Source organism: Lichenostomus cassidix, chromosome 4 (assembly GCF_008360975.1).
Source record: "Lichenostomus cassidix isolate B80296 chromosome 4, HeHo_3.0, whole genome shotgun sequence".
NCBI lineage: Eukaryota > Metazoa > Chordata > Aves > Passeriformes > Meliphagidae > Lichenostomus > Lichenostomus cassidix.
Genome location: NC_139484.1, coordinates 34,158,523 through 34,183,950, shown reverse-complemented (window position 1 = coordinate 34,183,950; position 25,428 = coordinate 34,158,523). Strand labels below are relative to the sequence as shown.

The following is a 25,428-nucleotide window of genomic DNA, read 5'->3' as shown; positions in this document are numbered from 1 at the left end:
CATGGGAAACTTAGTAGAATCAATGTTTGCAAACTGTGGATTACTATACTGCTACTTCTCATTCAGAAATATAAAGTTTCTGTCATATATATTATTGAATTTAATATATGTAATATATATTCTATTAGTATATATTATATTATAATATATTATAATTTATTTCATATGCTGGTAGCCACAGAATCTGGTTTGCAGACAGAAGGGACACTATCATATGGATCTTAACACTGTAAATGTAATCAAGTACAAAAGGGACTGAAAAGAAAATGGGAAGATAAGAAGCTCTAGAACAAATGAAGTTAAAAGAAAAAGTGCAATTTAACCTACCGTTATTGTAACAACACATATTTTCATCAGACTTTTAACCTTGCATAAGATTTATTTCCCAACTGGCATGCACCAGGTGTGTTGCAACAGTGCAAACCATGGAAAGAGGATCTGACTGCTGGCATACAAGACAACCAAGAATGATGATTTTTACTAGAACTGGACTCAACATTTATTTCTACAATTCAGAAGTGGTAGGGACTAGCACAGAATAGTAAAAGCAACAATATAAGCGTCTATTTCCTCCCACTACCCTACTTTTTGGGCAGTGTTTAGCTTAATAATTTATGGATATTCATCAATTCCTCAGATGTTGACTAAAGTTCAGAATATCCATGTCTCAGATAACCAAAGCATTAAAGCCTAAGGCTACACTGCTAGCAAATTCCATTGGCAATATTGAATTCAGGGACCACCATAAAGTTGTTGCTGCAGAAAGAATAAAATTTTAGCACAGCTTTTTTCAGATATTGACAGAAATAGAATCTTTCAACTGTACATCATAATTCGTAGCTGCTCTAGTTGAATGAATTTAATTTAGCAAAACTAGCCTCTGTGAGATGGATATCCTATTTCAAACATGACAGCATATCATATTTGAAAGCTGAACAAAGTCACAGCTTTCCTATTGATAGGGAGTTTAACAAATATGAAGTAAGTTGTATCACTCCGTGAGACATGTTTCTCCAGCATGAACTCCCACAGGATACCCCTGTACAGCTTCCTCATTCCTGTATCTAATTCCATGAGCCAACAGGGCACCTCTTTCTAGAGTAATGGTCACCAGAAACTAAGACAAGGAATTAGAAAGTGTTGGAGAACACTGAGTAAAATTTGAATATATGCAAATTCTGTTCAGTTATGACATGCCAGGAGAGCCATGTGAATTTTTATAAACACAATCAAGTTTGCAAGACACAAGTAAACAAGAGATTTCCGCTACACAAACACTGATGGAAGACACAAATTCATATCTCTTTTGGACAAATAGACAATACATTATGAGAATTTTTTCTTACATTCCCAGCCCATCATAAGTTTTTCTTGAAAACCATGTAAAGATAACACAGGTAATATCAAATCCTGATCTTTATAAGACAGTAACTGTTTTCCTGCAATAAACTGATAGGCTACAGTCTAGGACTTACTACTGTGAAAAATATATAAGCAGTTCTTTCTCATCGCCCAAATCATCTTGACCTGGTTTATGCAGAAGTGTCACAAATGCAATGCTTAAAATCTACACTCAAATTACGTGTTTTCTTCATTCTCTACCAACACTTAAATGATAATTCTTTCCCAGTTTGTAAACAGATATGAAATTACCTAAGGACAACATTGAACACAGTGCTTTTTTTGGAAAACAAAGCTTAAGGGTAAGGGTACCCCTTATATTTTTTTTAATTGTTGAAGGTTAACAATACAACAGTGAATACAGATAGAACAACATTCCAAAAGGACAGAGTCTCCTTAAGATATGCAAACCAGTTCAGGGTTTGTGGTAGAAATAGTAGTATAGGTTTCCACGGTAATGATTCAGTCATTATATGACTGTGAACTGCTATCCTGCTCACATTAGTGAATTATGCTGCAGTTAGAATAATTCAGTAGCCGGATCTGTCTTGGAGGACATTTACTTCATGGCTGAGCTATTACCACAATTTATATAGCAGACCTACCTGCTTTTAGCTCATTCAGATAACAAAGCAGTTTTTAAGCAGGTTTGTAACCTGAAATAACCATCCATTCTAACACCTAAACCTTTCATGTGCAAGACTAATTACTACATTGAACTGCTATTTTTAAGGCTCTGCTGAGAGTAGTAAGACACCACTTCACAAACTCTAACTGGTTTGTGCTCCAAGGGGCATGCATTTGAGCAGGGATAGCACAAAACAGACTCTAAACTGATCCTGAGTTAAGGCCAAACAGCAGGAATCCAACCCATTTGTAGGTGAAGTCAAGAGTTAAATTTTCATTTGATTATGTAAATAGCTAGGGGTCTTACAAATGCTTTAGACATCCTGTTAAATTACTTGTTCTCTTCAGAGACAAACACACCTGTACACAGACCAATGTTCTTAAAAGAGGAACAACTTGGCTACATTTGTGGTTGCACCTACCTTGCACTCAACCATTGTACAGGTTGTTTCATGAATCTGTTTCTCTCTGCAGAAAAATTATTTAGGGAAGTAAAAACAGACTCTCTCCTCACTCCTGTGTGCAAAAGTGATCCTCCAATCCATTATTTTCTGTTCATACTTGATTCTTTTTCATTCAGTAAATATCTATTTAAAGCAATATTATTTAGGGAGTCCTACAGAGTACCAACCACTTGCGTGGAACCACTGATTTGCCTCATGCATGCAGATATTTGACCAAAATTGCATAAGCATTAGCTTTGAAGATCAAATAGAGAAGTCCATTCTTTGAAAGCCCTATATACCTATATTTTAGTATTTTTGCTTTCAGAGAAAGGACATATTTACCAGGGGACACATAAAGGAGCTACAGTTCCTGCTCGACCCCATTTGCTCTGCACAGACTGATGTGCTCTCCTTGTCATATTACAGAGGATGTGTTGTGCTGTTCAACAGCACCCTTATTGACATCCTTACTGCATCCTGTCCTGCTGTATAGCAGTACTGTGTGAACAGATTGCTTTCATGACAGTTTTGAAACTCAGAGGGAGCCAGTTTGAATTGAAATTTTATTTTTAACCATCCTACAAGGGGTGTCTACAGTCTAAGACACAACTGTCTCCAACACGATGCCAGTGTAAATAAGTGGACGGTTCTAAATGATTACCTTACATAACTTTAAAGGGCAAGCCATGATCCTGGAGAGATTTAGAGTCCTAGTTTGAAAAAATATGCTTTTTTTAAGCTCTCATCTTCTTTGTCTTGTGGTAAATACATAAAGATGTGACTAATTCAGGAAACTGCTCCAAAAACTATATGGAAGTATCTACGTTCATCTTGAATTCTGGATTCCTGGATAACTAGAGTAGTATGACTCAGAGGACTGGATAAACTTCCCAATCATCTGTTTCATAAAAGTACTTCAAGTACTTTTTAAACATTTTCAACTACAATTGTGTGATTATTTTAGCCCTTTGCACTTACACTGTGAAATGCTCAAACTAAACAAGGCCAATTAAGCACATTCTTTTTGTACAGGATGATACTTATCTCAAGTGGTGTAATTGGCACTCTGGTTATGTGTACACTGTGTAATGCAGTGCAATACAGAGATATCCAGCCTAACAGGAAAGAACACAATCATGATAATTACAACAAGAGTGCAGACAATGTGGAAGGGAGGAGAACTTTGAGCAAAATTAACTTCCGGAACAAAACCTTCTTTAGCATCCACACTTGGGCTCCTCTGAACAGCTTTAGAATATTTTTACCAGTGAATAAATCAAAGTGCCATACAGTAATTGTCTTTTATAGACAAGAAGAAGTGCTTTTATCTCACTACTGGATCCTACTACAGCAGATTTATTTTAATCAACCAATACCATTTTCCTTTACTAGACAGAAGCCCAAGTTTTCCAGAATAAATGGTGACCTGATTACACAGTCTCTGGTGCCTTATTGCTCTGTCCAGGTAGTTATTATCCTATCAAGGTTTCCATGACAACTTTCTTTGGTCACAATGGCCATCAAGTAAAGCCATTCATTTAAAGTGATGGGGCACATTTTGGGTCAAAGCGAGATGCAAGGAACTTTCACTTTCTATTTACTCTATCTATTCTGAAGGATACTCACAAGGGATTCCCAGCTTCTTTAGCCACATGTTGTATTCTCCACTGGATTAAGGCTCCTACAAAGTGAAATCCACTTTTCACTTGTGAAACAATTCAGTGAAATCCAAAGATGTGGTCAGGACTGAATAGGAGAGAGGAAATAAATGAATCACATGGAAATAAGATCATATGCACCAATCACATGTATGTAAGAAGTGACAGATACCATGAAATTTACCTACTGTTTTGAAAAAGCACATGGACTCATTCAACAGCTGTGCTGCATCCCTCTGGAGGCAATATCATACAGACAGAAAAAAACACCATCCTGGAGAAGGATTTCTGAAAAACCCAAGGAGTTAGCAATTAGCTACAAATTGCTTAATTAATGAAGAATAAAATTATGACACTAATTATTCTTGTGATTATAGACTGATTTAAGACTTGCTGATAAATACTATTATTAGTCAGCAATGCAGCCATATCATGCAGTATTTAATTTGCTTTGGAAAAGATGAAACTGTAAGAGGTTAATGCTCTTTCTGATTTATAGAAATTTAACTGCTTGCCTCCTGTTACTGTTAGTAGCCATGTGGTTAAATCACCTTGCCTCATTTTAAAGAAACAAAAATAGAGATTTTTAAAAATTATTTCAATTCCTAATGTCTCTCAACAAAACTCTCTATTTTGTTGACACCTTGGGGTTTGCCTCATACTACAAAAAACATTTGGTTACCAATATCAGATTATGCACATGGTTGCTAAGATGATGAGTGTGCCATCAGCTGTAGGATGAAGACAGTGGTCCTTTGTGCTTTATAGCTCTTTTCAGGTGTATGTACACACCATAATAACTGTGTAATAATACTGACTTCTTCTTCTGGCTCACTTGATTTATCTGGATTTTTAAACATTTTTCCCCCAGAAAATCAGGCTGGACGGGGTTTTGAGTCACCTGGTCTAGTGGAAGGTGTTCCTTCCCATGGCAGGGGGACTGGAACTAGGTGATCTTGAAGATCCCTTCCAACCCAAACCATTCTGGGATTCTATGATAAAAATACTGTTGACCTTTCCTTTAAGAAGGTATAGACAACAAATGCTTTTCCACAGGGTTTTCTAGATGTTATTCCACAATTATTTATAACCAAGGTGTTTCACAAAGATCATAGCCTATTTCATTCAATGGCTTAATGCCAGCTGGTCAGTGAAAGCCACAGGACTTTGCACAACTGAACAAGGGGTCTTGATAGAACCTTCTAAAAGTACAGGTGCCTACATTCTTTCTTGGACAATTAAAATGATTACTGATCATAACACTCACATACAGTAAAGTATATAATACAATGTCTTAAAATATGTTAGAATTAACTGTCAAAACTCAATGCACCTTTCCGGGAAGTCTTATTACATTGTGTAGATTTGAACATATGATGACAACAGAAACTGAGCACCTAATAGATACCAATTTGAAAAAACTTGTAGTGCTTTAGTGGTGTATTTAGGTGTTTATGTGGGTAGGTGACACTCTGAAGACACTGAGACATTAAAAAGTTTGCATTAAAAAGGAGTGAGATTCAGAACATATCAGTAATATTCAAGATTTTTTTCTTTACTTTTAATGCACCATGGTCCAATTACTATGAAAGCAGAATTAGTAGTAATTCTACAAGTTTCCACAAATACTTCTTGCGACATCCATCCCATGTGCTGCTCTTCAGTCCTTCCTTTTTCCTTAATTAGCTCCCTCTCGTTACACAGAATTATTTGAATGATAGAACCACTGTAAGAAGTCTTCCCATTCTTTTAAGCCAGCCTTGTCACTGTAACAAAATAAAAATAAAGACTTGCAACTGCCATATAAATTAGTTCATTTTCTATTATGAACTGCCTATTTTCTATTACGTCCCTCTCTAGCTTCCTCCTTTCTTTTTCAGATGAAATATTACACCTGTTATCTCTTCTGATAGGCAACAAATGGGAGAGCAGGTAAGTAAAAAAAGAAAATGGAGCAATTAAGGGAAAAATAAGGAAATTATGCAGGAGAAAAGCAGTTGCATTGAGCTATATTGTGTTTTGTGGGGTACTACAAACTCTTTAAGCTATGTCCTACTAAAAATCCAAAACCTTAAGCCTTTTTTTGCATTTAGATCTGTTGAAAACTGGGAGCAGAAAGACAAGAGCTAAATGGCCAGGAAGCAGGTACAGCTGAGAGCCAGGAGCCCATAAGCCAGTGCTGATACCTTGGTGAGAGCACACTATAAAAGAGAACAAGCCTGTTAGGTAAGAAAGTATACAGCCTTTTTTATAGGGTTACAGCTTTTGGTCCTACTTTGGATTTTTTTTTTTTTTTGGTGACCTGCAATGGTAAGAATTTCTATTGGGAGTTATTTGTTTTCTTAATCTGCTGGCATGTGTAATTTAGTAAGAGGATTTTGTTTCCTTTTGCTCTGAGAAAAGCAGAAGAATAAGGAGCTTGTCTTACAGTAGCTGGTGTATTTATCTTTTTGCTGAGAAACCAACAACTGCTGATTAGCAGAGGTATTAGCTAAGTTGTCTTGAGATCAAGTACTATGAAGTACGTAAAAAAAAAAAAAAAGTCAAATATGAGGGAGCTGACTGGCAAGATCTGGGTTACCTAATTGAAGTGAAACAATTTGACTCTAAAAATAACACAAAACTGTTTGTGCTCTGAGGCATCTTATATGTAGTGTTCCTAAGCTTAGAACATGTTTTTAAATAGAGCAGGTAATTATTAAATTGTTTTCTTGTGTAAATACAGAATAATATGCAAAGGGGATGAAGAGATACACTGTCCTCTAATTTTTCACCAATGTATCATGAATATTCCTGTGCTGTTTGTTGAAAAAAGTGGAGTTGATCAGTTTAAGACAGTTGTTTGTCTCTAAACTGGAAAAATCATCTCTCTGGATGTGGAGAATTCCATCTGTGTAGTTCTGCATGAAACTCTCAGTGACTTTGGCTTTTTGTGTGGTATTGTTTGGTTGGTTTTTTGGAATTTTTTTGTCATTAACTGGGGACTTTAAGACTTTTTCTTGTTTTGGGTGTGATGGATTTTTTGTTGATGGAGTTAAGTAGTATTTTTTTAAAAAGCCATCTTGGCTACCCAGTACTAATAACTGTCACCTAAGGAGCCCTTAGGAGGACTGCCATATCAGCTTGCAAGACAAAGGGAATGCCTGTGTAATTTTGTCTATATTACAAGAAAGAGTGCTTAAAGCCTGGATTGCGCTGGTAACTGAGTTAGTGGCATGCAAAGCTGTCAGACTACTATAAGTAGGTGATCAAATGCAGTTTCATTATACTCAAGAAGAACCCTAATCCCTAAGAGCTGTGGGCATTTGTGGCTTGTGAAAAGTAGTACAACTCAACAGAAACAAAGCTTAAATTTACAAAATCTCAACAGGGAACAGTGATGATGCTAAAGACAAAATCCTACAGCGAAAGAAGTATTTGTTACCTTTTGGGGCTATTTAGTAGGCTCCTTGAAGCTGAGGAAGCATGTCAGCCTCTTCCTGTGGTGTGAAAGGCCTGCTCTTTTGAACATATGGTATTTGCAGCTTCCTAGTGGAGTCTGTCCTAATTGGGCAACTGCACTAAGGGCAGGTTCAGCCCTGTGAAAGGAGCAGAAAGTCCAAGACTACAGCATCAAGGGGAAATGCCAGAGGGCTCCACCCTCTCCCACCACCATCTCGATGAGGGAAGAGTTGCTCCCCAACACTGGGCAGAAGCCTGCCTTGGATAGAGCTATTGCACATGCTGTAGCCATGGGCCAGGGCTTTAGACATATTTCCCTGCTGTGGCACTTATTTATGGTAGCTTATAGTGACAAGGCAGATGAAAGGCGAATGGGACCACAGAAAACAGAGGAGGATATTTTCTCAGTGCTCCCTATGTTATGCAATAGCACAGCATAACAATTCCAGGTGAGCATCACAGCTGACTGGCTCCAGACTGGAAAGAGTAGAGCTGTGTTAGCTCAGTGCTGCACCTGAATTAATTAGTCATGCTTACAGACAGAAAGGGTAACTTATTTGGGAACAGACTGTGCTAATGCTACACAGCTCTAGGCACTGAAGCTGTTAGCTGGGAATGGCACAGTGAGAATATGTGGTATTTTGTGTTACTAGCTAGCAGAAGTTTACTGTGCTGCTACACTAGAAGCCATATGGAGTGGAAACATCTGAGCAGGTCTGAGTGAAGAACTTTAAATATAAACACAAGTCCAAAGTTGATGTTATACTGTAGTACTGCCTCTAAAATTTATACTAAACCCAGTTTTTGTTCCTTTCAACGTTTTGTGGTTGCCAGGGTGCCCAGAAAAATGCAAGAAGAAAGGCTTCTTACAGAAGTAGCTAAATATAATTGGATTGTTCACCCTAAACCAAGTACTCAATCCTCAGATTTAGGGACTCTCATAGCAGTACTGAATACAAAAGTTAAGATTTGCAAATGGTTTATTGGAAAATCTAGACTACTACCTGTCTGGATGTTAAAACACAAAACTGGACTTACATTGTCCCTGTAGAATCTTGCTTGTCAGTTATAGCCATCAATTCTGCCTCTCTCAGATAATAGGAATATGATCAATTCTCCCAGCCGAGTTGCTGAGTTCCTGACTCACTCTAGCCTAAGCCGAAGTGACTCAGAGCCACAATCTTCTACCTCCTCACCACATTATTTGGTGGGGGAGGAAGTCAAAGCATACGCACTAGATAAAACATTCATACCACTGGCCAAAACTTGGTGGATGCATATTATCATATTACTTGTATTGATTCTCACCCTAATACCCAGTTACAGCAGAATGTGAACTGTTCTCAATGTGAGAAACTTGTCCCATGAAAACAGGGTCCTGAGGTTCTGACACTGAAGACTGAGAGTTAGTGTGTACTAATACAATATGAAATACATGCCAGTCTTATCAGTCACTAATGGTAAAGCAATGTATGCAGGGTTTGTCTCGCTGGTAAACATGTTTATCAAGTGATTTTTCTTGCATATCAGAAATGTGAAACCTCACAAGGGGTATCTACAAAGTAGTCACTCACTTAAAACTACTTGCTCTTAGACTACTTCTATTTTTATGTATCAGACCAAAAAGTTTCATTTTGCATTTATTGCCTCCAGTGGCACCAGTTTGTCTTCATACTTTTTTTTCTTTCTTACCTGTATGTAGCATTTTGTATATAGCAGGCAAGAGTTTAAGGTGAAAATCACAGATTAAGAGAACCAGAATATCCATACATGACAAAAATAACCGAAAAAAATATAGTGCCTAGATTGCCTGGTTCAATCTATCCTGGCTTCAATATCTGACCAGAAATAAAGCTGGATTAGACTTACCAACTCTATGGTATACTTTCAGTAAAAAAACCCATCATTTTGGATAGCTATTCACATTAACAGTTTTTTTTATTGGAGTCAATTCTTACAGGAAAACCCTTAACTTCCTGGGATAATGCATTCAGATGAACCGTGCCTCACTGTGCTTCAAACATACATGGCTGTGTTTCCAATTAAACCAGGCAACTTGTAATATTACATCTATGGCCATCTGTAACACAAGTGGTACTTATGGCAAATGGTCCTACATAAATTGCACTTCTGTACAACTACAGGACTAACAAGTACTTTAAATGCAGAATAGTGTGTGGAACACAGAACATAATTCACGTGATCAGAAAGGATCGCCTATATTCAAAACAGAGCAGATAAAAAGGGCTTGACTTGCAGTAAAATACTACTGCCACCATAAAATCATAGTCTAATGCTAGCTGCCAGATCTAAATAAACAGCGGCTCAAATACTGGATTAGAGTAGTATCAAGCTGTCAGTTTACACTCTTGTCAAGAGCAGTTATTGCAAGGCTCACTGAATTGATGCCTAAATAATATTAACTTCTCATCTGAAACACTTATCTAGCTTCAAGTCCTTTGCAAAAAGACTACTGTATCTTCACCAATATTCCTTTTTAAATGTTCACATTACAAAGTATCCTGAAGCCTCTAGGATGTCTCAGGAAATATATCTCCTGCAGTATCCTGATCAAAAAATTTTCTTCCAGTTATGTGACTTCCCCCCCACTCTCTGTATTCTTTCATTTATTTGGGTTCATACAGCCTACCTTGCAGAATTGCAAGGGGAGCTGGCAGGGATCCAGGACAACCTGTCAGCACAAGCAGCAGTGAGGTGATGAGTCAGCAGAGGCACTGTGTGTCTTTGCGGTCTGCTGCAGCACTGCTCACTCCCAACCTTCCCGGAGGCAAGTCTTGCCTTTGACCTTGAAAAGTGTCCTCAGCTCCGGCTCATCCTTATTTTGATGAAAGGGAAGATGTGTCCTTCACTGAACCTGAAAATGTGGGGCTGCCCTACAGAAGCTAATAACCCAAGGAACAGAGGCTCTGCGTGATCTGAGGATTATTTTGAGGCTTAACCTGAGAACAAGGCTGGCAATAAAGCAACTCATTAAGAACCTTCACATAAACTGAAATTTAAAACTATTTTAAAATAGCGCAATTTCACTGCATTTGTGACACACTGCATTCTGTACATCTCCAATATGATAGCTGTACACAGAAAAATCCAACAGGTGCTGCGTACACTGTGATTATTTAGAATAAGACAAAATTAGCCAGTGTTCAGAAATAAGATGTCTACATTGAAAGGACATCAATGTGGCCACTTGCGTATTCAGGTACTTATTTTGTCTTCATTCTTTACACTGCTTTTTTAATAAGAAGAACTTAAATGGCTCCCTCTTGTGTCAAGAAAAATGCAGTATCTTGTTTGGCAAAAATTAGTCCTTGAATAGCAACTGGAATATATCTAATTTTTGCCAATCTAGTTATCAGTATGTTGTGGTGACTGATGAGAAGACTGAACAAACCTACCCCTTGCTGCTCAGGATACTCTTTGAAACTACCTAAAAAAATTACCTTAAACAGTTACCTTTCAGCTGCAAATGATGATGGGTAGAGAAAAATAGCTTGTGAACCATATGTATTGCATGCCATCTAGTTTGCTAATGTAATCTAGGCTAGATAGACAGAATCATGTCTTGGAGATCTGTCCTTAAATTTAAAAATCTGTAACATCTCAGCACTGAATATCTGGATTAGTGTATCTTAATTTACTGCTGGTGCTTTTCACAGGTGAGCAAATCTTCACCTTGTAAAGGGTGGGAGGGAAGCAATGAACTCTGGTAGAAAGCTGTGACCATGAAAGACTCAGTGAATGGCAGTGAGGAAGCAAAAATCTGATTTCAATTACCCTGCTAGTCTTCTTTTCTTCTTTCTAGTACTTACTAGCTGATAAAGCTTTTGCTCAGGCTTTTAAATCATGAAAGCTTTCTTCACAATAATTAATACCCATAAAACTCTGAAAGTCAGAACTGAGATTTTTTGCATAGCATGGGGGTAGTTCCGGATATTAAGCAATAATCTTGGAAAGGGACATAGAAGAGGAAAAATGTTCATAAGACACACTAAAGTCTTGCTAACCTCAAGAGGTAAATAAAATGTATCAGGAAATAAGTGTGTGTATACACAGGAAGTATTTACAATAGCTTTTGAGAAAGCAGGTCTGAAAAGCTTTGTTTCAAGACAACATACTTCAGTTCTGTGGTTTCTCACAAAATCTATTTCTGCATAGTTATGAATTTAAAAAAACCAAAACAACCTAAACAAAAAGAAACTAGGCCCACTTCAGAGTGGGACTAATCATACTGATGACTGGAAAGCTTGATAAAGCTACTTTGCAGATAATTATCTTGAGATAATCTCAGTTTATCCTGATTCAGAAGTCTGATGGTACAGACACAGGAGGCTATGTTTTCTAGCTTGAAGGGGGAGGCTTTAAGATACTGTATTATGAATTCTAGTGTAGTTGTTTATCCTTTGCAAAAAGTCTTCCCTGTTACAGCCTTACAGGTTGTTAACAGAATGAATGACAATATGACTACCAATATCAAATGATATATACTTTTCAAATCTTGGACTTTTTATCTTCCTCCAAATAATTTGTTCTTACTTCTCATACAGAGTGAGTTACCACTTGTTCACAGAGAGGAAAAAATTACTATGGTGCACAGAATAATCATTCAGTATCTCAAGAGTTTGTTGTTTAAGGGCTTCTATAGTGGCACCCCACAACCTATTTCCACACTTCAGAGAAAAACTGATGAGGGTAGACTTAACTCAAGAATAACTGAAACGGTTTATTCAATCTCAAGTGTGTACTTAGGCTCAAAACTGCTGTTCTGAAAAGACCTTATCAGCTGCCACCTGGAACTAGATATATCTAAACTCAAAATTAGTCCTTTTATCTATCTATCCAGCCATGTAAAGTTACTTTTCTGAACACAACCACCATCAGGATCTTAATGGAACTGAGCTACTTGCCTCATATTCCAAGCCTGACAGGACAGGATGAGGTAACTGGATACTTCATTACCTATTTCTTTTTAGGTACTCACTCTGAAATTGTTTGGAAGGTACTTACAAAAAGATTGAGTTGCACTATATACATACACACATAAACATATTTTTAAAATCACATTCTGTCTTAAATACAGCCGAACACTGGTACTCTTAACTTATAATCTAGTGGCTGGGGTACCTGCCTGGAAAAGTGTGAGAGACCAAGATTCCCAGATGGAGAGCATTTATATCCTCCTCCCTGGATTATGTGCTTTATTCTCTTCTGGGTTATTACCAAACTGCAGGCTCTTCTAGAAGGCAGGTGCTCTTGGAGTCTTTAATAGCTTGCGTGGAGAAAATAATGAAAAAAAAATCAATTGATCAATAAAGCTCATGAGCTGTATCTTCAGTGGTAAAATCCTTCTAAGTTAGGCTTTAGAGACCTAGCACTAACATTGTCAGTGTAGGAGCATTCTTCTAGTCAGTTTGCATTCTTTCCAGCATAATTGTCCTTTGTAAGATATTGGCATACCTAAAATAGGGCCACTACAAATTTATTTGATGCTTGCTTACATTACTTCTGTTGAAATGCTACAATACAAAATATTGAAAGAGGCTTCACTGTTTTTTTTTTTTACTGAAAACCCATATCACTTCTTTAAATGTGAGAAACTTTGAAAAGCTTCTGTTTTCTTCTTGACCCAAAGTAAAAGTAGATGCTTTCATGCTGACCTTATTTACTTGTTTTGTAGCAGAAGACTAATGTGGCAGAATACACACTTGAGATACCAGCCTAAGTCACGGGACAGGCTTGAGCTATCCTTCCCATGTCACTTTTGCATTTGCCTTGTAACTGTAATTGTGGAATTCAAAATGATTATGTGCAGGGTTCCTTTCAGTAAGCACTGAGAGGAGAACATGAGGGCATAAAAGCCTGCAAAGCCATAGCTTTGGGGTGAGGTTATTTAATCCTTGCAAGAGGGAAAAGGCTCATCCTGAAATTATTATGGGAAGCAGAACTTGGAATTTGTTAGCTTTAATACTGAAATGGGACCTACTGGGGCCTTCGGTGTCACTGCATCAATTTGCTGCATGAGGCTGGAATTCAGATGAGCTAAGGTATGGTATATAACAGATACTTGGGATGGGGGTGGAGGAGGTATGTTTTTATTCTAAAGTCAGTGAGAACACTTTTCACAAAGCCACTCAGGAAAATGGCATTCCTTTGGGTGACATTTTATCTAGCCTCCATTATGGCTAAGGTTTTGTATACTAGAAGTTATGAATGAGACTCATATTCGAAAGCATTTCCCAAAGAAACCTCAAGCCAGTACTCTTGACACTTTTTCTCAAAGAAAATTAGCTTTGTGGTTTCTCAGTAAGCTTTTGTACCTCATTCCTGCTTAACCTCAGGCGATGAAATGTAACCCAATCCTTAAACAAGGTTTGGACTTGAAATTTAATGTTCCTTCCCTGTGTGTGCAGGATTTTGGTAACCAAACAATAGGTATGCTGATTTAAACAACAATTTTCCCATCAGAGGGAGGAGACTTTGATGTAGACTTTGTTCTGCACCTACATGACAGCAAGCCTGGCTGTTTTATGCACAGGCAGTACCACCATCAGTCAGGATCAAGTTTCCTGTGACGTGTAACTCTTAACAGTGAATGCTGTAGCCTGACTTAACATCATCAAGCTTTTGACAAACCACCTGTTTGGTGGCTGAAACATCAGACAAATAGGTGTTAACACCTGTAAACACTTAACACCCGGTTGTTAACAATTATACTACAGCAAATACTTACAACCTTCATGAACTGCAAAATAAAAAGATCTCACGGTATTTATTTATGCCATACAGGCATCTTTCTTCCTGGTAGGCAGTGTGAGTTCACCGATTCCTGCAGCTTGACTACATAATGTTTGTTTAAATAAACCCACCGTGATCTCGCTTACTGAAACAAAAAAAGTGAAGGTTTATATATAACCAGCTTCCCACTGCCGCCTCCTGTGGCATCGGTTTTCCAAGCCCTCTGCTATGCACAGCACTCGAGCAGGGTAAGCGGCTGTTGCATAATGTGGTTACGGGAGCTCCGGGCTGAGGAACGTGTCCCACTCGCGCCGTGAGACACAGGCTGCCTCGCTTCGGTCATTGCAACAGAGGCTCTGACGCTGCTTTTATAGTCCTGCAGCTGGCAAATGCTAAAGCAGAAGATTAGGGAATTGAGGCTTTTTTTTTTTTTTTTTTAATTTTTTTAACTGCTGAAAGCTTCTATCACTTCCTCTCTCTTATGCCGTTAGTTCTGAAGGGGAAGATTACATTTCAGGTCATGTCTTCCTCTGTCTAATTGCAATATAGCACCCTAACTCATATTACAGGAATTTGCACGCGTATGTAACTAGGATTTTAAAAAGTCACCCTCAGAAGCGTGTCTGGGTGGTGTATCTGCCGCTGAGGGAACATGGCGCTGAGCTCCCGGCTTGTCCCCAGCAGCAGCAGCAGCCGCACCGCGCACCCGGGGCTAACTGCGCACCTTCCCGCGCCCCGCCCCTCACGGGCCGCTCCGCGCTGAGGCGGGGCTGCGCAGGCGCGGCGCGCGCGCCGGGTGGTGTTGGGCGCGCGGGATGCGGGCGGCGGGAGCGCATGGCAGGTGGCGGGAAGCGCAGGCCGCGCGGCGCGGCGGGACCGGCCGGAGAGCAGGTGGGGCGGGAACGGCGGGGCTGCGGGAACGGCGGGGACTGCGGGAACGGCGGGGACTGCGGGAACGGCGGGGCTGCGGGAACGGCGGGGCTGCGGGAACGGCGGGACTGCGGGAACGGCGGGACTGCGGGAACGCGGCCGGGCGGCGGGAGAGACACCTCCGAGGGCCGCGGGCCTGTCGGTCCTCGGGCTCCTTGCCCCTCGCTCCGGTTTGCTCCGTGGCTCTGGGGAAAGTCGCAGGGCCAGCGAGCTGAGCCGGAGCCGCTCCCCCGGCCGGGCATCTCCCGGGGACTGCCGCGTCTGAGGTGAGCTGTGCCCGCCGGCCGCCGCAGCATCCCGGCGGGACCGCGCTGGGAGCGGGAAATCGCCGTGCCCCGGGCTGTCGGCAGGCGGCCCCGCCTCGGGGTGAAGTGTCCCCGCATTGTCCGCTCCTGGGGACAGGAACGAAACCTTGTTGCTCTTTCTCTTCTGCCACATAGGGGGAGTAACGATTCCTGCCAATTAACGGAGAATTACTGGGGAATGGGTAGTTGAGAGTGCCGTTTCAGCGGAGTGTTCTCGTACGGATCATTTCCTAGCCTGCTTCAGTTCTCGTTACATCATTTTTAACAGCAACTTCAGCTTTAATCTGCTTTGAAAATGCTGCTCGGAAAACTGCAGTAGTCATGATGTTGAATATCACAGCAGTTTAGATAGTAGAGACTAGGAGATTTTTGCTGTGTTATTAAGTCAAACATGACAAAATAGTATCCCTACTGTCTGTAAAACACAATCATTGTATACAGTCAGCAGTGCGATTGGAAATGGTCATTTTAAAGCAATGTAGAATTACATTAAACTATGGGATTGTTTGTTCCTTTGCTTAATTAACTAGTAGAAGTTCTTCTGTTGGTTGTATTTACCCGTTAATATCCAAGTAGTGATTTGGTACTTCAGACACGTTTAGCACGTATGTCTGCACTTTGAATGGATTCTGTCCAAAGCAGATGTTCTAGTCTGTATATATGCTGCTTTAACTAACAAACATGCCCTAATAGACTTATTTGTTGCTCCTCCATTAGTATGAAAGCTTTGTAGAATCCTTTGGTAGAGCTGACAGAAGGGAACTAAATTAACTCTGTTTTGGGTTGCTTGGGTTTTTTTTTAAATCTACAGAGTGAACAAAATGGAGCTGTCAAGAAGAGAAGATCAAACCAGGCAGATATTCCTGATAGTCTTTGCCAGGAAGCAGAAACATGCTATCGGCTTAGACTGCCTGAAGACTTCTACCAGTTTTGGAAGTTTTGTGAGGAACTAGATCCTGGGAAACCAAGTGGTGAGTTTTTAATGTTTGCCTCTTCTAACTTTCACTCCCAAAAGCAGCCTGAAGGCAGGCAAACTGGTGGTGGTCGGATGCATTTTAATGCAGCTTCAGTTTTTCAGTTGAGTTGGAGTATATTTACATTAGTGTAAACTAAAATTCTGGATATAATCACCAAGATGTACACTTCAGGTTTTCTAAAATGTAACTCCTGAAGTCGTACAATACCAAGGGACTAAATGTGGTCTAAATCTGCCTTTCTTGAAGGTGCATTTAAAATGTTTAGTGGGGAACTCAAATTTCCTCATGGAAATTTCCTCATACATCATGGTTTAATTCCAGCCAACAACTAAGCACCACACAGGCACTTGCTCACTCCCCCCTGGTGAGACAGGGGAGAGAATCAGAAGGGTGAAAGTGAGAAAATGTGTGGGTTGAGCAAAAGACAGTTTAATAGGGAAAGTAAAGGGCACGTGCACAAGCAAAGAAAAAGGAATTAATTCACGACTTCCCATGGGCAGGCAAGCAGGTGTTCAGCCATCTTGAAGAAGGCAGGGCTTTGTCATGCTGAGCCTCATGCCGTATGGTATGGAATGTAGCTTTGGTCAGTTGGGATCAGCTGTTCCAGCTGCATCCCTGCTTAGCTTCTTGTGCACCCACTGCCTCCTTGCTGGTGGGATGAGGAGTGGAAGAGACTTAAACTCAGTGTAAGCACTACTAAATCTGGATTTCAAACTCCTCAGGTTTATTATGTAGCACAATGACATCTTTGTGCGTTCTAGAAATGACAATATCTTTCCGCGTCATAGAATGGCTTGGGTGGGAAGGGACCTTTAAAGGTCATCTAGTCCAACCCCCTGCAATGAGCAGGGACATCTGCAACAGGACCATGTTGCTCAGAGCTCTGCCCACTGCAGCCTTAAATGTTTCTAGGGATAGGTCATCAACCATGTCTCTGGGCAACATGTTCCAGTGTTTCACAACTGGCATCGTAAGACATTCCTTACATCTAGTCTGAATTTCCCTTTTTTAGTTAAAACCCATTACCCCTTATCCTCTTGCTCCAGGCCCTGCTAAAATATTTGTTCCTGCCTTCAGTACCTAAAGAACTGAAAGACTGCAGTAAAGTCCCTGGAGCTTTATCTCCTCCAGACTGAGCAACCCCAACCCGCTCAGCCCATATTCACGGGAGAGGTGCTCTAGACCTCTGATCATTGTCATGACCTTGCTCTGGACCCACTCCAACAAGTCCATGTCCTTCATGTGCTGACAACCCTGGAGCTGGAGGCAGCACTGCAGGTGGGATCTCACCAGAGTGGAGCAGAGGGGCAGAATCCCCTGCCTCACCCTGGTGCCCATGCTGCTTTGGATGCAGCCCAGGACACGATTGGCTTTCAGGGCTGCAAGTACACATGGCCAGATCATGTCCAGCACCCTGAAGTCCTTCTGGGCAGGGCTGCTCTCAGTCTGTTCATCCCCAGCCTGTGTTGATACCAGGGATTGCCCTGACCCAGGTGCATCACCTTCCACTGGTCTTCTTAACCTTGTGAGATTCCCATAGGCCCAATGCTCGAGCTTGTCCAGGTCCCTCAGGGTGGTATCCTATCCTTCAGGAGTGCCATCTGCAGCCCTCAGCTTGGTGTCATCTGCAAATTTGCTGAGGTTTGCTGATCTGGTCTTGTGTAATTGATAAAGATGAGTATTAAACAATACTGGTCCCAGTACAGAGCCCTGAGGGACACCACTCAACACCTATCTCCATCCAGACATTGGACTGTTGATGGCTACTTCTGAGAGGTGTAATAACTCTTGAATGAAAGCTGTCTGGCGAAGACAATATCTTAGCTTTTCTTGTCTAGTAAACACAGTGTTTGATTGAATTTATGGAAACTTTTGAAACCTGAGCAACACAGGAACTTCCTGGTCTAGATGTGCACCTGAGTGTAAACCAATTCATGGCTTGCTTTTCAGATGCACTTGTGTCAAGTGTTGGACTTAAGCTGGTTGGACCATATGATATTCTTGCTGGAAAACACAAAAAAGCAAAATCAACGGATGTGAACTTCAATCTTCACTGGAGATTCTTCTATGATCCCCCAGAATTTCAGACTATACTTGTTGGGGATAGCAGAACACAGTATCACATGGGATATTTCAGGTATTTTATTTCCTGTGCACTGTTGCTCCACTATAACTACACATAACTTTTGTCCTCTGCTTTTCCATGAATTGTGATTTGAAAATTATGCACTATTACCAAACAAAAATCTTTCTTTTTTTGTAGTGAGATGTTAACATGGCTTGATATCTTTTTATTAAAAATTATTGTGGGAATGGGAGTTGAAGACTAGCTTAAATATTTATTAAACTGCCCTCTCCTGCCATCCAGAGCACCTTTGCTTACTAATCTTTAACTTCTGCTGTGATACCGGGAAGAAAATCAAATTAACAAAAGGGAATGTGTATTTTCTCTGCAGGTATGAATGTGAGCTCTTTTCAAGGCTTACTGTAAGATTTTAGAGCTCTAGATCTAAGGGCATTTCTTGGTAGGTTTCTGAAGGAGATGGCAGCATGGTGAGGAGGCAAATTCAGTTTTACTTTGAAATAGGAGAAATGGGCACAGCTTGACTATTTTGTGTGTACTTTTTCATCAACAGGGATGTGCCAGATGAGCTCCCAGTGTGGGTTGGTGCAAATGAAGCTAAGAAGGGTTGTGTGATTTCGCAAGTTGGTGATAATGTCTTTGCTGCAGTCAAGTAAGGCTCATATTTATTTTTATATATAAAGAACAGAGTAGAGAGAAACTGTTAATTGGGAGGTGTGATGTGGAATGATGAAGCTAACTTACTGTATGTCTTTCTTGAGAAATCCTTATTTTCTGCTGCTGCTGGCAAGTTTTAAGATTCTCTCAAAAGCCTTTGTAGGCTTTTTGAGAGTGTTTTCCTTCCAGCAATAAAATAGATAAGTGTTAATTATGTAATTCTTTAAATACATTGGCAGTGACAGGCTCTGCATTGGGAAAAATATCCACTGGGTCTGTTAAAATACTTCGTAAGTAAAGAGAGGGCATCTCAAACAATGATTAGGGAAATATGAATATCATAGTAGATGAATAGCATCTGGCTTGTATTCTTACCTACATAAAAATACATTATTTTTGTGTATAAATAATATCTACAGGAAGTACCATTTCTGACCTGTGGCAGGATAATGTTTATATGGATATGTAGTTCAGTATGATTCATGGAGCTTTACATGCTCCTGCGTCAGGAATATAAACAACTGATCTCATCCCTGCTGGTTAAAAATGGAAAGCTCCCTAAGGACAGACACATGTCAGTCAGTGAAAGCAGACTGAAGAATGGCTTCTGCAAAATAACCCTTGTGCAGTGCAGAGTTAAACGAGGACGTTTGTTTGGAAAGTACCATGGGGAAACTCATAAGTATGTATTTGTGTGCATGATGTGGATGACAAATGGTGTATGTGGCACCAAAGCAGCAAACTGAATTCTTAAGATAGAAAGATGAACAGCTGCTGAGGCTGGGAGAACTTTCAGCACCTGCAGATTGCATAAACTAGATTGTAATGCCACAGATACAGATAAGAAGAGCCCAAGTACTGGCTGTGCCAAACTATTTTCTTTCCCCTTGTTAAGAGGCTTCCATTTTCAAGTCTCTATATAAATAAACTCAGGACTGCTAATCTTCATTGTAAGATCTGGAAGTTTAGCATTTAAAAGGCTATTCATTTGTTTGGCTTTCTCCTAAGTTCTTAAAGACATGTTTCTTCTGTTTGCAGATTATTTTTATCAAAAAAACTTAAGGAAGTGACTGATAAAAAGAAAAATGCTGTTTTGAAAGACATAGATGAAAAGCTAACAAGAACAGCAAAAGAACTGGGTTATTCTCTGGAACAAAAAACCCTGAAGATGAAACAGAGGGATAAGAAAGTATGACTTTCCTCATCCACTGGAGAGAACTAAGTTCTGTTAAATTTTTTTCATTTACTTCCTGTTTGTGTTTTTTCATCCTTCTAGTAAGTAAGGGTGCTTCACTAAGGAATTTCCAGAGGTAATCAGCTCTCTATAAAACTTCAAGAGAGGGAAGATTACTACAAGTGTCTTCCAAGTAATAGGATTAAATAAAAACAGTTTACTCTTGTAAATCATAGCTTGGCATTCAATTCAAAACAAAAAGAACAAACCACCACCAAAAAAATCCCAATGAGCATAGTCACCTAAAAATGAAAACAAATAGAGGATGTGCAGAAAAGTACTTTAAATGGAAGATTCTTGTTAGCAGTTGGATTGGAGCTATTAGAAACAGGACCATTAAGGATGATGTGGATGATAATAATAGAGGTTTTTTGCATACCTGTCAGAAATAATTATGGTAGAAGGTGACTAAACAAATGTGGTAGAGTGCTATATAAGTGACTACAAGGGTTCTTATATTTCAGATCTTGACTGAAATGGAGTTTCCAGTTATTTTAAACTTCAATACTTAAAAGAAACTGCAATGTAATTTGAAACTAAGTTGATGTCCTGGAGCCAGGAGACAATATTAGGTTTGACCACCAGCAGTCAGGTGTTAGTGCTTAATGAGGTGAGTGACTTTTAGGTCTCAGTACTGTCTTACATGTTCCATTTCCTGTCTCTTTGTTCAGGTGGTGACCAAAGCATTTCACGGAGCAGGCCTAGTTGTTCCTGTAGACAAAAATGATGTTGGATACAGAGAACTTCCTGAAACAAATGGTAAATATCTTGTTTATTAATCCTTCTGCTTTTTTTGAAGTAAACAACCCTCAGTTACACTCTGTCAACAACAAACTGCATTCATATTTTCTACTTAGAGAATTTAAATGGTGGGGGTAAAAAGTAGAAGTCCTAACCATCACACTTGAGCTCAAAGTATTGTTGTTAAAGGAACCAGATGAGAATTAATGAAACATGCTAAATCTGAAAACAGAATTCCTCAGGTAGTAGTTTAGGTGACCTTTTCTTTTGTATTGGCACAGCTATGCAGGAAGTAAATCCAAAAAACTGATCTACATTCAGGGATCTGTGGGTTCATTTCTTATCTACCCCCTTCTGCCAGTGTTGTTTCAACTGGAATCAGTTCCTTGATGCAATTTCACCACACAAATGCTTGTCTCCCTCTATGAGGAACTGAGAGGGATGGGCATGGGGCAAGAATGAGCGTCCAGGGAAAGAAGGAAGCTTCACTAGCAGTTCAGGGTGTGCCCACTTACCTTACATGTCAGTGTAACACATGCGTATAGTTTTGCCACAGACTAGTTCTGGGCAGTGATAAATTTCTTTATTTAAACATTTAAATATTTGGTTTGGGTTTTGGTTTTTTTTTTGCAGCCAGTCTTAAAAAAATTTGCAAGGCCATAGTTGATGCTCCTACAGATGAGGAGAGAGTGAAGGCCTTTGCACCCATTCAAGAAATGCTGACCTTTGTTCAGTTTGCTAATGATGAATGTGACTATGGAATGGGGTATGAACTGGGCATGGACCTGTTTTGCTATGGATCACATGTGAGTACTACAGCAATCATACTTCACAAAATTATTATTTTATACATGGACTAGAAGTAGTTGTGTTGTAGATGAATTATCCCTAGGAATTGTAGACATCTACAAGCATATTTTTAATTAACGAAGACTGCTAAAAAGTCACATGACATCATTCCACATTGAATTTAAAATACATGCATGAAAGCCCAATCCTGCAATCCAGAAGCAAAGACTCCCATCTGTGGTCTCTTCCCTAGTTCTCTTTTAAAGGTGAATATCATCAGTAAGGTGATTGAATAAATAGCACTTAGTTAACACATAAAAATTATACTTAATGCTTTTTGTTCTATATTAGCCACTGGCCTGTTGATGAAAAGGGTCATGGCTGTAATCAGTGTATGGTTAAAAAATAATACGTGAAGTTTCAACATCAACCTAATATGAATGGATGGTCACAGAAACACTCCTGCAGAAATAGCTGCTTCTCGCAAAACTAGTATTGGCTAAGTGGTGCTCTAGAACATCATGTGAAAGATAAGTCTTGCAATACTAAATGTAGGCCTAAAAGAGCTGTGCTGAACACTGGTTAAAATGTTTAGCCATTGAAGTGAATGAAAACTCACTACTCTTTCCATACACTGTTTAATTACTAATGTGTTTCTTAGATTTCATGCCCTGCTCTTTTAAGCTCCATGCAGCATCTGAAAATGTGTGGTATTTTCCTTTGATACCCTGGACATTTAGAACCCTTCTTTCAGAGACCAGGCTGCTTTACCTTAAATCCTTTCTACAACTGGATGGGCAGTGAAGGAAACTGTTGCTCCCATTTGTCTGAGTAGGTGGAGGCAAATGCTCATCTTTCATGCTTTGTGCCCCTCAGCACATGGGACTAACCACTGATAAAGTCCTGCAGTGACAAATCATGTGTTTACAGTACTGTCATGTGTCTTGCCTGTCTTGTGCTGCAGCTTGAAACACCTGTAACTTTGCAGCTGTTTTCTAAAATTAAAAACCTTCATTTTCTGGTTTAGTTAACAGAAGAAACAGTGGCTTCACATGTAGGTTTTGCTACATGTGATATCCCTGCCTGTCTTGGAGCTCCTACTTGGAGCTGTTTTCCAGTTCTGACTGGAGCCTTCCTGTCCCTTTGCTTACAGAGCCAGAGAAACACTGATGCTTTATCTGTAGCCCAAGACATAGAAAAGGACTTAAATCTTGTCCCTTTTGTTTGAGAGGTACAATGGACTTACATGTGCAATAATCATTGCAAATGCTAAGTATGCTCTGACGTTTTTACATTGGACATGCTTAAATGGTTATTTTAAGTACCACTGTAATCCCCTCAAACTGTGGGGCGGGACAAGACTGTGACAGGATAGGGGATTTCAACTGCAGGCTGGAGCTTTGCGTGCTCTAGTGGGACCATCCTCTCTTGCACTGCTAACAGTCGGTTTCCATCTCTCACTGCAGCAGCTCCGGCACCCCTGCCTGCCCTTGTGGCTGTCGCAGGTGTGGCATTAGGATGTGCTCAGCCGTTTTGGGAGCAGTTGAAGGGAGCAGTGTGAATGGGGCAGAGCCAGGAGCTGGGGCTGCCTCTGGACGAAACAAAGCCACTGACGCTGCCGGGGCCGCTCTTGTTTTTCCCTCTCTCCTGCAGTACTTCCACAAGACAGTGGGCCAGCTGCTGCCCCTGGCTTACACGCTGCTGAAGAGGAACCTCTTTGCCGAGATCATCGAGCTGCACTTGGGCAACCGGCGGGAGGAGGACCTGGATCAGCTGGCGCCCTGAGCGGCACCGGGGCTGCAGCCGGGACCGCGCTTGTCTTTTGTGTGTGTGTGTGTTGTTTGTGGGTCTTTTTGTACTCGGTGGCGGTGTCCCCTGCGGTCAGTAAAGGTTTTCTAAGGAATGCGGTGCTGGCTGCGTGCGGCGGGCCCGGGACAGGGAGCGGGGCCGGGTGAGGTGCTGCGGGGCGGAGCTGCCCTGGGCGGGGCTGCGGCACCACATGCCCGGCTGGCCCTGCCCTGCCCTGCCCCGGGAGCCAAGCCTGGGCCGGGCCGGTGCTCTGAGGAAGCACAGCAAGGGCAGGCCGCTGCCCAGGCCCCTCGGGGGGCAGTGCCTCACGGCAGGGCTGGGCCAGGTTGGCTCGGTTACTGCCTGGGTGTTCCGTGCACACCCGAGCGCCACAGGCCTGCTCTGGCTGATGGTTCTGCCGTTCTGCGTTTCCCCAGTTGTGTCCCACCCTGCAGGTAAAGCATTCCCATCTGTGGCAAAGCACTATCCCTGGCCCTACACTGCTGGAGCTGGCTCAGGTGGGAGAAAACTAATGGGATGAAGGAAATGCTAACTGACATTACAAGAGAAATTAGGAATTCCACTGCAGTTGCTATCTTGCTAATCAGAAGCAGCCACCTCTGGTTTTAAAAACGAAACACAAGGGATTTTGTACAAGGTGCAAATTACTTGTTTTCAAGGTCGTTGGCCCACAGTTGTGTGTTCTTGTTATTGCACTTGGAGGTTTATTCTCAGGCAACTGATTAAAGTAACAGTCCAGAAACAATGGCAAATAACATTTGCTCTTACTCAACAGACCTGCCACCATACATAGAGTGACTTGACTTCGATTGTAGCAATTCACATCATTACTAATGACAGTAATACTAATTACTACTGACAAAGATTGCAGGCTACTAACATGGCAACATGCTCAGATTTAAGTCATTCCTTTTTTTAGCAAAGGATTGTCAATTATATGTTACTTTATGGTAGAAGGGAATGTTGGAGGTACAATGTAGGTTAGAGTGCTGCAAAAGTATCTTAAATTTCAAATTAACAAGGTAATCACATGCCACAGCTACTTTTGTAAATTTGACAATTTCACTCAGCTTATAAATGTCCCATTTATTCAAGCACAAACATACATGCACTCTTTCATAGGCCTGGAGTTTTGTTTTATACATAAAAAGGTACTTTTTTGAATATTCCCTCTTATTTCCCTTTTTGTATTCTAAATATAGGAGACCTTTACCTTAATTCCCTGTAAATCATACAAGTACTAGAAAAGCAGAATCATGGAAAGGTTTGAGTTAGAGGGGGTGCTTAAAAATTCAACTTTTGAACTGTTAGTTAAAAATTAACTTAGTTCTGCAAAAATGAGGACCTGAGACTGGACATCTATACTCATCTATTAACGCCTGCTGGAGAAGGAAATCTGTTAAACCAACTGCAAAATGCCTGATGTGCTCTATATCTATATATCTATATATCTATATATATATATATGTGCTCTATATATCTATATATAAGAGACACTTCAGCTGGGCCTGCTGCACTAGGACAAGCAGTAACAGTTTTAACTAAAAATGTAGATTGAGCTACATCCAGGAAGAATG

General features: G+C 40.5%; 1 protein-coding gene across 2 annotated transcripts; it reads left to right on the top strand.

Annotated features, from left to right (window-relative positions):
- Positions 1–6,424: 6,424 nt before the first annotated feature.
- HPF1 (histone PARylation factor 1) lies at positions 6,425–23,945 on the top strand. Of its 2 annotated transcripts, none has more exons than XM_085058674.1 (8): positions 6,425–6,442; positions 16,373–16,532; positions 18,489–18,675; positions 19,175–19,273; positions 20,317–20,467; positions 21,184–21,271; positions 21,887–22,059; positions 23,696–23,945. In XM_085058674.1, the coding sequence occupies exons 1-8, from the start codon at positions 6,440–6,442 to the stop codon at positions 23,825–23,827; spliced, it is 993 nt and encodes a 330-aa protein (XP_084914800.1). In that variant the 5' UTR covers positions 6,425–6,439; the 3' UTR covers positions 23,828–23,945. The 2 variants fall into 2 exon arrangements, with proteins under 2 accessions (XP_084914800.1, XP_084914799.1); XM_085058673.1 differs by lacking the exon at positions 6,425–6,442 and adding an exon at positions 15,078–15,217.
- Positions 23,946–25,428: the final 1,483 nt, after the last annotated feature.